This window comes from Aotus nancymaae, unplaced genomic scaffold (genome assembly GCF_030222135.1).
Source record: "Aotus nancymaae isolate 86718 unplaced genomic scaffold, 86718_ANA_hifiasm-v0.15.2.pri h1tg000059l, whole genome shotgun sequence".
NCBI lineage: Eukaryota > Metazoa > Chordata > Mammalia > Primates > Aotidae > Aotus > Aotus nancymaae.
The window spans coordinates 7,727,115-7,739,784 of record NW_026988473.1 but is presented as its reverse complement, the minus strand read 5'-3'; the positions used below and the strand labels follow the sequence as shown (position 1 = coordinate 7,739,784).

General features: G+C 49.0%; 1 protein-coding gene across 3 annotated transcripts; it reads right to left on the bottom strand.

Moving 5' to 3' along the window:
- Window positions 1-8,364: 8,364 nt before the first annotated feature.
- Window positions 8,365-12,278, bottom strand: ZBTB3 (zinc finger and BTB domain containing 3). 3 transcript variants are annotated; one of them, XM_064364799.1, is made up of 2 exons: window positions 12,244-12,278; window positions 8,365-11,829 (listed from the first exon to the last, which is right to left on the bottom strand). In XM_064364799.1, the coding sequence occupies exon 2, from the start codon at window positions 11,776-11,778 to the stop codon at window positions 10,213-10,215; it is 1,566 nt and encodes a 521-aa protein (XP_064220869.1). In that variant the 5' UTR covers window positions 11,779-11,829; window positions 12,244-12,278; the 3' UTR covers window positions 8,365-10,212. The 3 variants fall into 3 exon arrangements, with proteins under 3 accessions (XP_064220869.1, XP_064220870.1, XP_012309869.1); XM_064364800.1 differs by having other exon boundaries at window positions 12,248-12,273; XM_012454446.2 differs by having other exon boundaries at window positions 12,077-12,270.
- Window positions 12,279-12,670: the final 392 nt, after the last annotated feature.

Here is a 12,670-nt window from a genome sequence, read left to right as displayed (position 1 = left end):
AAAAATTAAAAAAAACAAATTAGCTGAGCATGGTGGCAGGCGCCTATAATCCCAGCTACTCAGGAGGCTGAGACAGGAGAATTGCTTGAACCCAGGAGGTGGAGGTTGCAGTGAGCTGAGATAGTGCCACTGCACTACAGCCCGGGCAACAGTGCAACACTCCATCTAAAAAAAAAAAAGAAAGATAGCAAGAGATAGCACAGGATCAGGCTTACATTTGTGTTTTGACTTAGAAGTCCAGCTCCTAATGGAAATGTTAATGAACAGGGAAGTGGACAAAGGCAGTCTGATGCAGGTCTTGAAGACCTCAAGGTCCTGAAGGAACCAGCCAGAGAGTGCCTAAGTCTCTGTATTCAGAAGTTTGAGGAAGGAAGGAGAGGCTGCTCTTTATCAATCTTTGTTTTCACACAGGATTTGAAGATTTTGAATGAAGAAAAAGCATTTATGATGGAGGTGAAGGATTGTGCACATTGGCACGTGAGGGACAGTATTTCTCAAAGCGTTTCCCAAACTCATGCCTAGCACCTTCACAATTTCACCAAAACCACTACCTGTACCTGTATTAATATATGTGTACATGTGTGGAGAGAGATATATAGATAGATAGATTTTTTTTTTTTTTTTTTTTTTTTTTTTTTGAGACAGATCTGGCTCTGCCCCCCAGGCTGGAGTGCAGTGGCATGATCTCGGCTCACTGCACCCTCCACCTCCCAGGTTCAAGCTGTTCTCCTGCCTCAGTTTTCCAAGTAGCTGGAATTACAGATATGCACCACCTTGCCCGGCTAATTTTTTTTTTATATTTTTAGTAGACAAGGGATTTCACCTGTTGGTCAGGCTGGTCTCGAACGCCTAACCTCAGGTGATCACCCACCTTGGCGTCCCAAAGTGCGGGGATTACAGGTGTGAGCCAAATTTTTTTTTTTTTTTTAGAGACAGGATCCTGCTCCTTAGCTCCAGGCTGGAGTGATCATAGCCTTGAACTCCTGGGCTCAAGGGATCCTCCTGCATCACCCTCTTGAGTAGCTGAGATTACAGCTCTGAGCCACCTTGTGCAGCCCTAAATAAATATTTTTAAAGGAACCTTTGCACAGGAAATATGTTAAATGAAACTATGGGGATGGCCAGGCATGGTGGCTCACGCCTATAATCCCAGCACTTTGGGAAGCTGAGGTGGGCGGATCACCAGGTCAAGAGATTGAGACCATCCTGGCCAACATGGTGAAACCCAGTATCTCTTAAAATACAAAATTAGCTGGGTGTGGTGATGTGTGCCTGGAATCTTCAAGATCGTGCCACTGCACTCCAGCCTGGCCACAGAATAAGACTCCGTCTCAAAGAAAAAAAAAAAGAAACTGGGGATGTAGTTAGTAAACTCCAGACCCTCAAACCATAAAACAACCCCAGCTTCTTCAACAAATAAATTGCAAGGAAAAAGGGAAGGGAAACCTAGTAAAAGTTAAGGCCAGGTTCATTAGCACAAGCCACTGATCCTAGAAGTTTGGGAGGCTGAAGGGGGCAGATGGCTTGAGACCAGGAGTTCGAGAGCAACCTGAGCAACGTGGCAAAACCCTCTGTCTACAAAAGATACAAAAATTTAGCTGGGTCTGGGGTACATGCCTGTAATCCCAGCTACTCAGGAGGCTGAGATGGGAGAATCACTTCAACCCAGGAGGCAGAGGTTGCAGTGAGCCGAGTTCAGACCACTGCACTCCAGTCTGGGCAACAAAACAGAATCCATCTCGATCAATCAATAATAAATAAATAAAATGTACTGGGGTGGGGACCAGGTGCGGTGGCTCATGCTTGTAATCCCAGCACTTCGGGAGGCTCAGGCAGGCAAATCATGAGGTCAGGAGTTCGAGACCAGCCTGGCCAACATGGTGAAACCCTATCTCTACTAAAAATACAAAAAATTAGCTGGGTTTAGTGGCGGGTGCCTATAATCCCAGCTATTCGGGAGGCTGAGGCAAGACAATCCCTTGAACCCAGGAGACAGAGGTTGCAGTGAGCTGAGATCACGCCACTGGACTCCAGCCCTGGTGACAGAGTGAGAGTCTGTCTCAAAAAATAAATAAATAATAAATGTATTGGAGCCAGGCGTGGTGGCTCACGCCTGTAATCCCAGCACTTTGGGAGGCTGAGGCAGGCTGATCATGAGGTCAGGGGTTCAAGACCACCCTGACCAACTTGGTGAAACCCCATCTCTACTTAAAAATACAAAAATGAGCCGGGCGTGGTGGCGCACACCTGTAATCCCAGCTACCTGGGAGGCTGAGGCAGGAGAATGGCTTGAACCTGGCAGGTGGAGGTTGCGGTGAGCTAAGAGTGCGCCATTGCACTCCAGCCTGGGTGACAGAGTGAGACTCGGGTTGTCTCAAAAAAAATTAATAAAAAATAAATAAATGTATTGGTTACATGCAGTGACTCATACCTGTAATCTCAGCACTTTGGGAGGCCAACGCAGGAGGACTGCTTGAGCCCAGGACAAGCCTGAGCAATATAGGAAGACCTCCATCTCTACTTTAAAAAAAAAAAAAAGGCTGGGCGCGGTGGCTCAAGCCTGTAATTCCAGCACTTTGGGAGGCCGAGGCGGGTGGATCACGAGGTCAAGAGATCGAGACCATCCTGGTCAACACGGTGAAACCCCATCTCTACTAAAAATACAAAAAATTAGCTGGGCATAGTGGCACGTGCCTGTAATTCCAGCTACTCAGGAGGCTGAGGCAGGAGAATTGCCTGAACCCAGGAGGCGGAGGTTGCGGTGAGCTGAGATCATGCCATTGCACTCCAGCCTGGGTAACAAGAGCGAAACTCCGTCTCAAAAAAAAAAAAAAAAAAAAAAAGGGCTGGGCGCAGTGGCTCACACCTATAATTCCAGCACTTTGAGAGGCCAAGGTGGGTGGATCACCTGAGGTCAGGAGTTCAATACCAGCCTGGTCAACATGGCAAAAATCTGTCTCTACTAAAAATATAAAAAAAGTAGCCAGGCATAGTAGGTGCTTGTAATCCCAGCTACTCAGGAGGCTGAGGCAGGAGAATCGCTTGAACCTAGGAGGTGGAGGTTATAGTGAGACGAGATGGTGCCACTGTACTCTAGCCTGGGTGACAGAGCAAGATCCCACCTCAAAAAAAAAAAAAAAAATCCCAATGCGAAGAGCTGAAACAGCTTTGTGAAGCCAGATTTGGCCAAATGTCTGGTAACTGAAGAGTCATTAGACACCAAGTAAAGAAAAACACTTAGCCGGTGGGGTCACGCCTGTAATCCCAGCACTTTGGGAGGCTGAGGTAGGTGGATGATGAGGTTAAGAGATCGAGACCATCCTGGCCAACATGGTGAAATGCCATCTCTACTAAAAATACAAAAATTAGGCGTGGTGACTCGTGCCTGTAGTCCCAGCTATTCGGGATGCTGAGGCAGAAGAATCCCTTGAACCTGGGAGGCAGAGGTTACAGTAAGCCAGGATCGTGCCACTGCACTCCAGCCTGGAAACAGAGTGAGACTCTGTCTCAAAAACAAAAAAAAAAAGAAAGAAAGAAAAACACAAAGTAGAATAAAAGCACTGATGGCGCCGGGCATGGTGGCACGTGCCTGTAGTCCCAGCTACTTGGGAGGCTGAGGTGGGAGGATCACTTGAGCCCAGGAGTTCTGGGCTGTAGTGCACTATGCCGATCGGGTGTCCACACTAAGTTCGGCATCAATATGGTGACCTCCCGGGAGCGGGGGACCACCAGGTTGCCTAAGGAGGGGTGAACCGGCCCAGGTTGGAAATGGAGCAGGTCAAAACTCCCATGCTGATCAGTAGTGGGATCGCGCCTGTGAATAGCCACTGCACTCCAGCCTAGGCAACATAGCGAGACCTCGTCTCTTAAAAAAAATAAAATAAAAAAAAAGCACTGATGGGGCTGGATGCGGTGGGTCATGCCTGTAATCCCAGCACTTTGGGAAGCCAAGGTGGGCAGATCACTTGAGGTCAGGAGTTCAAGACCAGCCTAGCCAACATGTTGAAACCCCTGTCTCTACTGAAAAGACAAAAATTACCCGGACATGGTGGTGGGCACCTGTAGTTCCAGCTACTGGGGAGGCTGAGAGTTACTTGAACCCAGGAGATGGAGGTTGCAGTGAGTCCAGATTCCGTCAGTACACTCCAGCCTGGTCTCAAAAAAAAAAAAAAGAGGCTAGGCCAGGCATGGTGGCTCATGCCTGTTATCTCAGCACTTTAGGAGGCTGAGCCGTGTGGATCACTTGAGCCACCCAGGATTTCTTTTTTGTTGTTGTTGGTTTTTTGAGGAGTTTCGCTCTTGTTGCTTAAGCTGGAGTGCAATGGCACAATCTCAGCTCACCGAAACTCCCACCTCCCAGGTTCAAGCAATTCTCCCGCCTCAGCCTCCCAAGTAGCTGGCACTACAGGCATGTACCACCATACCCGGCTAATTTTGTATTTTTAGTAGAGATGGGGTTTCTCCATGTTGGTCAGGCTGGTCTTGAACTCCTGACCTCAGATGATCTTCCTGCCTCGGCCTCCCAAGGTGCTGGGATTACAGGTGTGAGCCAGTGCACCCGGCAGGATTTCTTTTTTAATTTGAGATGGAGTCTTGCTCTTTCGCCCAGGCTGGAATGCAGTGGCTTGATCTTGGCTCACTGCAACCTCCACCTCCCAGGTTCAAGTGATTCTCCTGCCTCAGCCACACGAGTAGCTGGAACTACAGGCACGTGCCACTATGCCCAGCTAACATTTTGTATTTTTTTTAAGTACAGACAAGGATTCACCGTCTTAACCAGGATGGTTTCCAACTCCTGACCTTATGATTTGCCTGCCTTGGTCTCTGAAAGTGCTGGGATTATAGGCATGAGTCATTGCACCCGGCTGTGAACCCAGAATTTCAAGACCATCCTGGGCAACATGTAGAAAAGTGAGACCCCTTTTCTACAAAAATTAAAAAAAAAAAAAATAGCCTGGTATGCTCCTATAGTCCCAGCTCCTCAGGAGGCTGAGTGGGAGGATAGCTTGAGCCCAGGAGTTTGAGGCTGCAGTGAGTTTGACTGCACCACTGCGCTAACCCAAGTTAAGGGCAAGATTATGTCTATTAAAAAAAAAAAAAACATGAAAAAGCTGGAGAGGAAAGGGTGGTCTGAAAACTAAGTCAGTTTATAGCTCACAAGCAAATATTCTCGAGATGAAACTTAATAGGCTGGGGCCTGGTCCATACCCCTATAAAAGGAGACAGATTTTGGCTCAGTCTAAGGAAATCCAGATGGCCAACAATAGGTTTCCTTTGAGAAAGAGGTGGATTTTTTTTTGTTTTCATTTTTGTTTGAGACGGAGTCTCACACTGTCGCCCGGTCTGTATAGTGCAGTGTTGAGAACTTGGCTCACTGCAGTCTCAGCAATTCTCTACCTCCTGGGTTCAAGCAATTCTCCTGCCTCAGCCTCCCAAGTAGCTGGGACTACCGGCATGTGCCACTACGCCCAGCTAAGTTTTTTTGTATTTTTAAGAGACGGGGTTTCACCATGTTGGCCAGGTTGGTCTCCATCTCCTGACCTCGTGATCCGCCCGCCTCAGCCTCCCAGAGTGCTGGAATTACAGGCGTGAGCCACTGTGCCCAGCCTGTTTTTGTTTGAGATGGAGTCTTGCTCTGTTGCCCAGGCTGGAGTGCAGTAACGCAATCTTGGCTTGCTGCAATCTCAGCCTCCCGGGTTCAAGCAATTCTCCTGCCTCAGCCTACAAGCATGTAGCTGGGACCACAAGTGTGTGCATACCACCATGCCCGGCTAATTTTTGTATTTTTAGTAGAGATGGAGTTTCACCATCTTTAACTCCTGACCTCAAGTAATCCGCCCCCCTTGGCCTCCCAGAGTGCTAGGATTACAGGCATGAACTACCGTGCCCGGCCTCATATAAAAGTTTGATAACTGGCAAAAGGAGGATTCAGTGTTAGACTAGAAATTAGATGAGCTGACACCCAGGAGCCTATGGTTCCCTGAATCCATGAATGGGACCATTAAAACCAGTGGAAATGAGAAAGAATTTATTGATCATATCTCTATAAATTGGTATAAACTGTTTCTAGCATTCAGCAGATATACTAAGGCCACAGGCCAGGCACTGTGGCTCACGCCTGTAATCTCAACACTTTGGGAGGCCAAGCCGGGCAGATCACTTGAGGTCAGGAGTTCAAGACCAGCCTGGCCAACATGGTGAAATCCTGTCTGTACAAAAATAGAAAAATTAGCTGGGTGTGGTAGCTCGCATCTGTAATCCCAGCTGTTTGGGAGGCTGAGGCAGGAGAATTGCTTGAACCTGAGAGGCAGAGGTTGCAGTGAGCTGAAATCACACCACTGCACTGCAGCCTGGGCAATAGAGGGAGACTCTGTCTACAAAAAAAAAAAAAAAAAAAAAAAAGGCTATAGTGGCCATAATTGTGATAGCTACTGCTTTACAGATTTTGCAGGCTGGGCCTGATGGCTCATGCCTGAAACCTCAGCACTTTGGGAGACCAAGGCAGGTGGATCACTGGAGCCCAGGAGTTTGAGACCAGCCTGGGCAACAGGGCGAAACGTCATCTCCACAAAAAATACAAAATTAGCCATGCGTGGTAGTACATGCCTGTAGTTCCAGCTACTTGGGATCGAGAGAGGTTGAGGCTGCAGTGAGTCATGATAGTGCCACTGCACTCCAGCCTCAGCGACAGGGAGAACTTGTCTCACAAAAAAAAAAAAAAAAAAAAAAAATCTTGCAAATACCCGACTGCCACCTGCAAAAAAGAATGCACTTTATGCTGGATATTGAAAGCAAATGCTTGCTCCTCAGGAGAATCTCACCAGCAACAGAGCCTCTTTAGTTACGTAGTGCATGTGACCACAATCCGATCAATACAATGGTTCCTGTCTTCCCCAGAATGTCTGGAGAGATTATCTACATCATAAAATGTCTATATATATAGATCATTTATTATGCCTTGAGTTTAGAAACTCATGTTCTGAAACAACGAGTTTTGGGGTTTTTTTTGTTTTTTTTTGCTTTGTGTTTCTGTTGAAATCGAGATATACAGACTGTAAAATCCAACCTTTTAAAGGCAACTGATTCGTAAAGGCGTTTTGATTTGATATTTTCTCTAGGTAAGACTTTTTTTTTTTTTTTTTTTGTACAGAGTTTTGCTCTTGTTGCCCAGGCTGGAGTGCAATGGTGCCATCTCAGCTCACCACAACCTCCGACTCCCTGTTTCAAGTGATTCTCCTGCCTCAGCCTCCTGAGTAGCTGGGATTACAGGCACCCACCACCATGACCGGCTAATTTTGTATTTTTAGTAGAGACGGGGTTTTTCTATGTTGGTCAGGCTGCTCTTGAACTCCCAACCTCAAGTGGAGTTCAACCTCCACCCGCCTTGGCCTGCCAAAGTGCTGGGATTACAGGCGTGAGCCACTGCGCCTTGAGTAGGGAAAACTTTTGAATCCACCCAGCTAGAATAGCTTTTATTGTATTTATTTATATATTGCCTTGTTTCATCAAGGAATTAAGGCAATGATGTATTTGCATAAATAAAATTAGAAGCCATTTGAAAGATAAATTAGAAGGTTATTTCAACACAAAGAATGTGAAAGAATGTACAATTTGCTCAGCAGAAAAATGTTCACCATCTTTGGCTTCCCACATGTCCTAGTTAAGGAGCTTTCTTTAGCCACGTGGCGGCTCACCTTTTCCTATAACTCAAAAATAGTCACTTGCTGGTAAGGGTTCACAGTGCTGAATATGACACAGACTCAACAAGAGAGAATGAAAATTCAGACTATTTACTTGTTATTTTCTCCCTTTTCTGGTTTCCTTCCTGCTTTATTTGCACTCATGTCCTTATGTAACAAGGAAAGGTTTGTAGGGAACCTTGAGGCCCTCCTCTAGCACAGGTGGGGCCAGCCACCACACACTCCTAGAGTTCTTTTTTTGCCCCATCCCACGATGGCACCCCCAAACTCCCATTTCTTTGCTATCTCCACTGTCAGTAACCACCTGGGTGACCTTAGGTGAGTAATCAACATCACTAGACTGTCGTCGTCACTTTTCAAGAGGAAGTTGGATTACGCGAACTGTAAGATCCTCTCATCCGGAGTTTCTTGCTTCAGGTTTTGCAAGCACCCGTCATTGCCACACCACCTCAGACCCTCAGCCTCCCGCCACTGATCAGCCACCACGGGCCTCAGTGTGTTCTGCCTTTCAGAGAACTCAATTCATATCTACGACTTGTAGCCAAAAATTTCAAATAATCAATACAGTATCTGCAACAAAAGGTCTTTCAATGGGGAAAGCAGAGGTAACAAGGGAACAAAGCCAAATACGCAAAAGGACAAAAAAAAAGAAAACGACTTATACTTCTTGGTTAACTACCTTCAACTTTTTATTATTATTATTTTATAGAGACAGAGGTCTCACTATGTTGCCCAGGCTAGTCTGTAACTCCTAGCCACAAGGGATCCTCTCACCTCAGACCCCCAGAGTGCTGGGAGAACAGGCATAAGCCACTTAACAGCCCTTCAAACAATGTTCAAACAATGTTTGTTTTTTGTTGTTGTTTTTTTTAAGATGGAGTCTCACTCTTGTTACCCAGGCTGGAGTGCAATGGCACGATCTCAGCTTACTGCCACCTCTGCCTCCTGGGTTCAAGCAATTCTTCTGCCTCAGCCTCCCGAGTACCTGGGATTACAGGCGCCCACCACCACGCCCAGCTAATTTTTTTGTGTTTTTAGTAGAGATGATGTTTCACCATGTTGGCCAGGTTGGTCTCAAACTCCTGACCTCAGGTGATCTGCCCACCTCGGCCTCCCAAAGTGTTGAGATTACAGGCGTGAGCCACGGTGCCTGGCCCAAACAATGTTTTTTTTGTTTTTTTTTGAGACGGAGTTTCGCTCTTGTTACCCAGGCTAGAGTGCAATGGTGTGATCTCGGCTCACTGCAACCTCCGCCTCCTGGGTTCAAGCAATTCTCCTGCCTCAGCCTCCTGAGTAGCTGGGACTACAGGCGTGCGCCACCATGCCCAGCTAATTTTTGTATTTTTAGTAGAGACGGGGTTTCACCATGTTGGCCAGGATGGTCTCAATCTCTTGACCTTGTGATCCACCCGCCTTGGCCTCCCAGAGTGCTGGGATTATAGGCGTGAGCCACCGCGCCTGGCCCTAAACAATGTTTTTAAACAGCACAGCAGGCACGGTGTTTGCAGTCACAACCCAGGTTCAAATGCTGGCTTGCCCCTTAACTAGCCTCTGTGACCTTGAACAAGTTAAACTTTGATTTCTGAGTCTCAAGTTTATGAACAACAACAACAAACAAAACAGGAGGTGGACCTAATACATCCTAACGTTATTGAGGATTAAATTAGTATTTATATGAAATGTCTGCTATAGCCCAGAAGACAGGCGCTCAACTGCAATAATAAATCATAATTTTGTAAGCTTCCCTAATTTGTATACTTTTCCTAAGTAAAGGCTACATCACCATCACCCTCTGCCTGTCTCCCTTTTTTCCTCATAAGCAATCTGACCCCTACCCCTACCCCAAGTACATATGTGAGATTCCAAAAGAACTGAAGGAGAGGAATGAAGGCATGCAGGTTTTTAGAAGAAACCAGCCAACATCAGTTCAAAGAGATAACTTTCACTGCTAGCTTTATGTTCCAGAACATAGAGTGAAAAGTGATGACACCTCAGGAAAATTCCCAGTGCCCTTGGAGAGAGCTGACATATGCTCTGCCCTGTAAAGTCCTGCTTATCTGGCTGGGCAAAGAAAAGGGTAGGAGGCTGGGTGCGATGGCTCATGCCTATAATCCCAGCACTTTGGAGGGCCAAGGTGGGTGGATCACCTGAGGTCAGGAGTTCGAGACCAGCCTGGCCAACCTGGGGAAACCCCATCTCTACTAAAAATACAAAAATTAGCTGGGTGTGGTGGCGTGTGCCTGTAATCTCAGCTACTCGGGAGGCTGAGGCAGGAGGATCTCTTGAACTCGGAAGGCAGAAGTTGCAAGTGAGCCAGGATTGCGCCATTGCACTCCAGCCTAGGTGAGAAAGCAAGACTGTCTCAAAAAAAGAAAAGGTATGATCTTTCAGCCTGGGCAGAACCTTTGTTCTTGTCACCCAGCAAGAGTGATGAGATATGCCACCAACCTTCTGTGCTGCCGTCTAAGGATGGTAAGAGCAAGCCTAGCATCAGCTCATGCTCCCTTAGATGTTAGTTTTTGGGGCCAGGTACAAAATCTTTAGGTGGCCCCCCACCACTGCTGCTCTGTCTGTCTGCTGTTGGGGAGCCAGGGAGGGGCTGTACCCCTAGGAGGGGTCCAGCTTCTGGATCCGGTTTGCTGCGTTTGGCCAGGTCCTCATTGTGAGCTTTGCGGATGTGGCGATAGAGGTCCCCTGACTGGGTGTAGCTGCGCAGGCAATAGCGGCACTCGTAGGGTCGCTCACGTGTGTGCACCGTGGCATGTCGCCGTAGTGTGTAAGAGCATGAGAAGGTCTTCCCACATGTCTTGCAGGTGGGAACATCCTCAGTAAAAACCCCAAAGCTTCCTGGAGCTGCTTCATACTCAGAAGCCAGGTAAAGTGGCTCATGCAGGGATGCAGGTGCAGGCAGGGGTGAGGTCACCAGTCCTCGATGATACTGCCCTGCACCTGGCAGCAGATGGTAGGGTAGATGATCTGGAGGCAGGAAGTGGTCACTTGGCCCCACCTCCTCCAGTCCTGCTGCCCCTGGCTCTTCAAAAGCCTCTGGCTGGGAGGCCTGTCCCCCATACGCTGCTCCTCCAGGTGAGAACACTCCCTCGGGACCCTGAGGCTGTTCATCTGACACATCTGTCTCTTCATCGGAGATCACGATAGCTTCAACTTTCACCTGGACCAGCTCAGCCTCAGCTGGGGCTGGAGCCTGGGATGGAACTGGGGCTGAGACAGGGGCTGGGGCTGAGGCTGGGGCTGAAGCTGGGGGATAGAAGCCTTGCAGTGGTCCTCCAGGATCCCTTGATTCCACCACCCTCAGACTCTCAGGAGCCACATCAAGAGATGTCAGTGGCTCCAATGAAACTGCTGGGAGGCCAGAAGAGAAGTAGTTTGCAGGAATGGTCTCAGTGGAGCTACTAGGACTGGCAAGAGAGACATCAGCCACCGCTTGGGGATGTGCCCGTAGATGTGGTGCGTCAACCTCCATGCCAGGCTGTGTAGTGTCAGCCCCACTGGACATTGGTGGCTCATCTGGAGGACGGACAGTAGGTGATGAAGCAGCAGAGCCTCTCCATTCCCCTTTGCCCCAGTGGCCTGATGTCTCACCAGATGCCAACAAGGGCTGGGGGCCACGGGAAGTACTGGACAAAAACTCTAAAGTAGGAGGCTGTGAGTTAGTTTCCTCCTCCTTCTTGGTACTGTCTGCTTCTGCCAGGGCCCGGGCTTGAAGCCGCCGCTTACACACCTTGACGATGTCATTCATGTGCAAGTAGCTGGCAGCTGCGAGCACATCCTCCACAGGGGTATCCCCTCTCAGGGCCAGCTGGCCAGCATACATAAAGTCCAGAAGCAGCCCAAAGGCTGGGGCTGTGACAATTTCGTTGTGAATACACACCAGATCCCTCTTGTCCAATTCCCGCTCCTTGTAGAAAAGCTGGAAGAATGGGCTGCAGGAAGCCAGCACAGCCCGATGGGCCAAGAACTGGGTACTACCCACCATCACGGTGCAGTCACAAAGGAAACCCTGGGACCGCTGTTCCCGGAGGCTCTGCAGCAGCTGCTGACTGTGTTCTGGGAACTCCATAGTACCCCACGAAGGAGATGGGGCCAAAAAAAGGTCCCCACCAGTGGCTCCCTGGGAATAAAGGACAGTGGGTTAAGGCAGGGAACCTCCCCAGCAACCGTAACATCAGCCCTTAAGTATCACTTGCATCCCCGAGGCAATCGCTTAAGTTACTGTCCTTCTTTCTCCTAGGTCACACCCAAAGCTCTCCCATTAGCTCCGCCCCCCCACTAACCTTAGAACAGGCCCCGCCCCGCCCGATTAGCCCTGCCCCCGGAAGTCCCGCCCCTTGGCCACCCTCCGCTTCCTTGATGCCCACCCGGTAGCTTCCAACGTCTCCACGAAGTAGGGATCTTTTCCGCTCCCAGGCCTTTCCAGGCGATGCCTCTACGCCCCACTTCGGGAACTCCCTAAGCATCTCCCTCACGCATTCCAGGGTCTAAGGACTCCCAAAGTGAGAACTAGGAGAGAAAGCTGATCCCTCACCCACCACCGACCAGCCACCGAGAGAGCTCCGCCTCTTCCCACCTTCTCAGTTTTAATTGGCTTAAGATCGCCCTCCCCTGTCACGGATTGGTCCGCTGTCCACTAACCATACTACCCCCCCAACCGCGGTCTCCAATTGGGTGCTCGCCGCCATCGCTTTTACAGTCAGGCGCCGCATTGGGTGGCGCTCCTGTCCTCAACTTTTCCTCCTCGTCCCGCCTTCCTTGCCTCTGAACCCTCAGCATTGGCTGAGCGCAGGAGGTACCCGGCTACAAGTGGCTGAACGCTGCGCCCTCCCGGCAAGGCCGGAGATCCGGAACCGTGCCCTGTCGGACCTGAGCTGACAGCTGCTGCAGGCTGACCGGGTAAAAGAACCAACTAGGCCCGACGCAGTGCCTCACGCCTGTAATCCCAGGACTTTGGGAGG

Bases quoted from the DNA above. Each gene is read 5' to 3' on its own strand.
- ZBTB3 (XM_012454446.2), bottom strand. From the start codon at position 12,175: ATGCTTAGGGAGTTCCCGAAGTGGGGCGTAGAGGCATCGCCTGGAAAG. The intron at 11,830-12,076 runs GTGGGCATCAAG...CTTTATTCCCAG, and splicing joins GAGACGTTGGAAGCTACCGG to GGAGCCACTGGTGGGGACCT.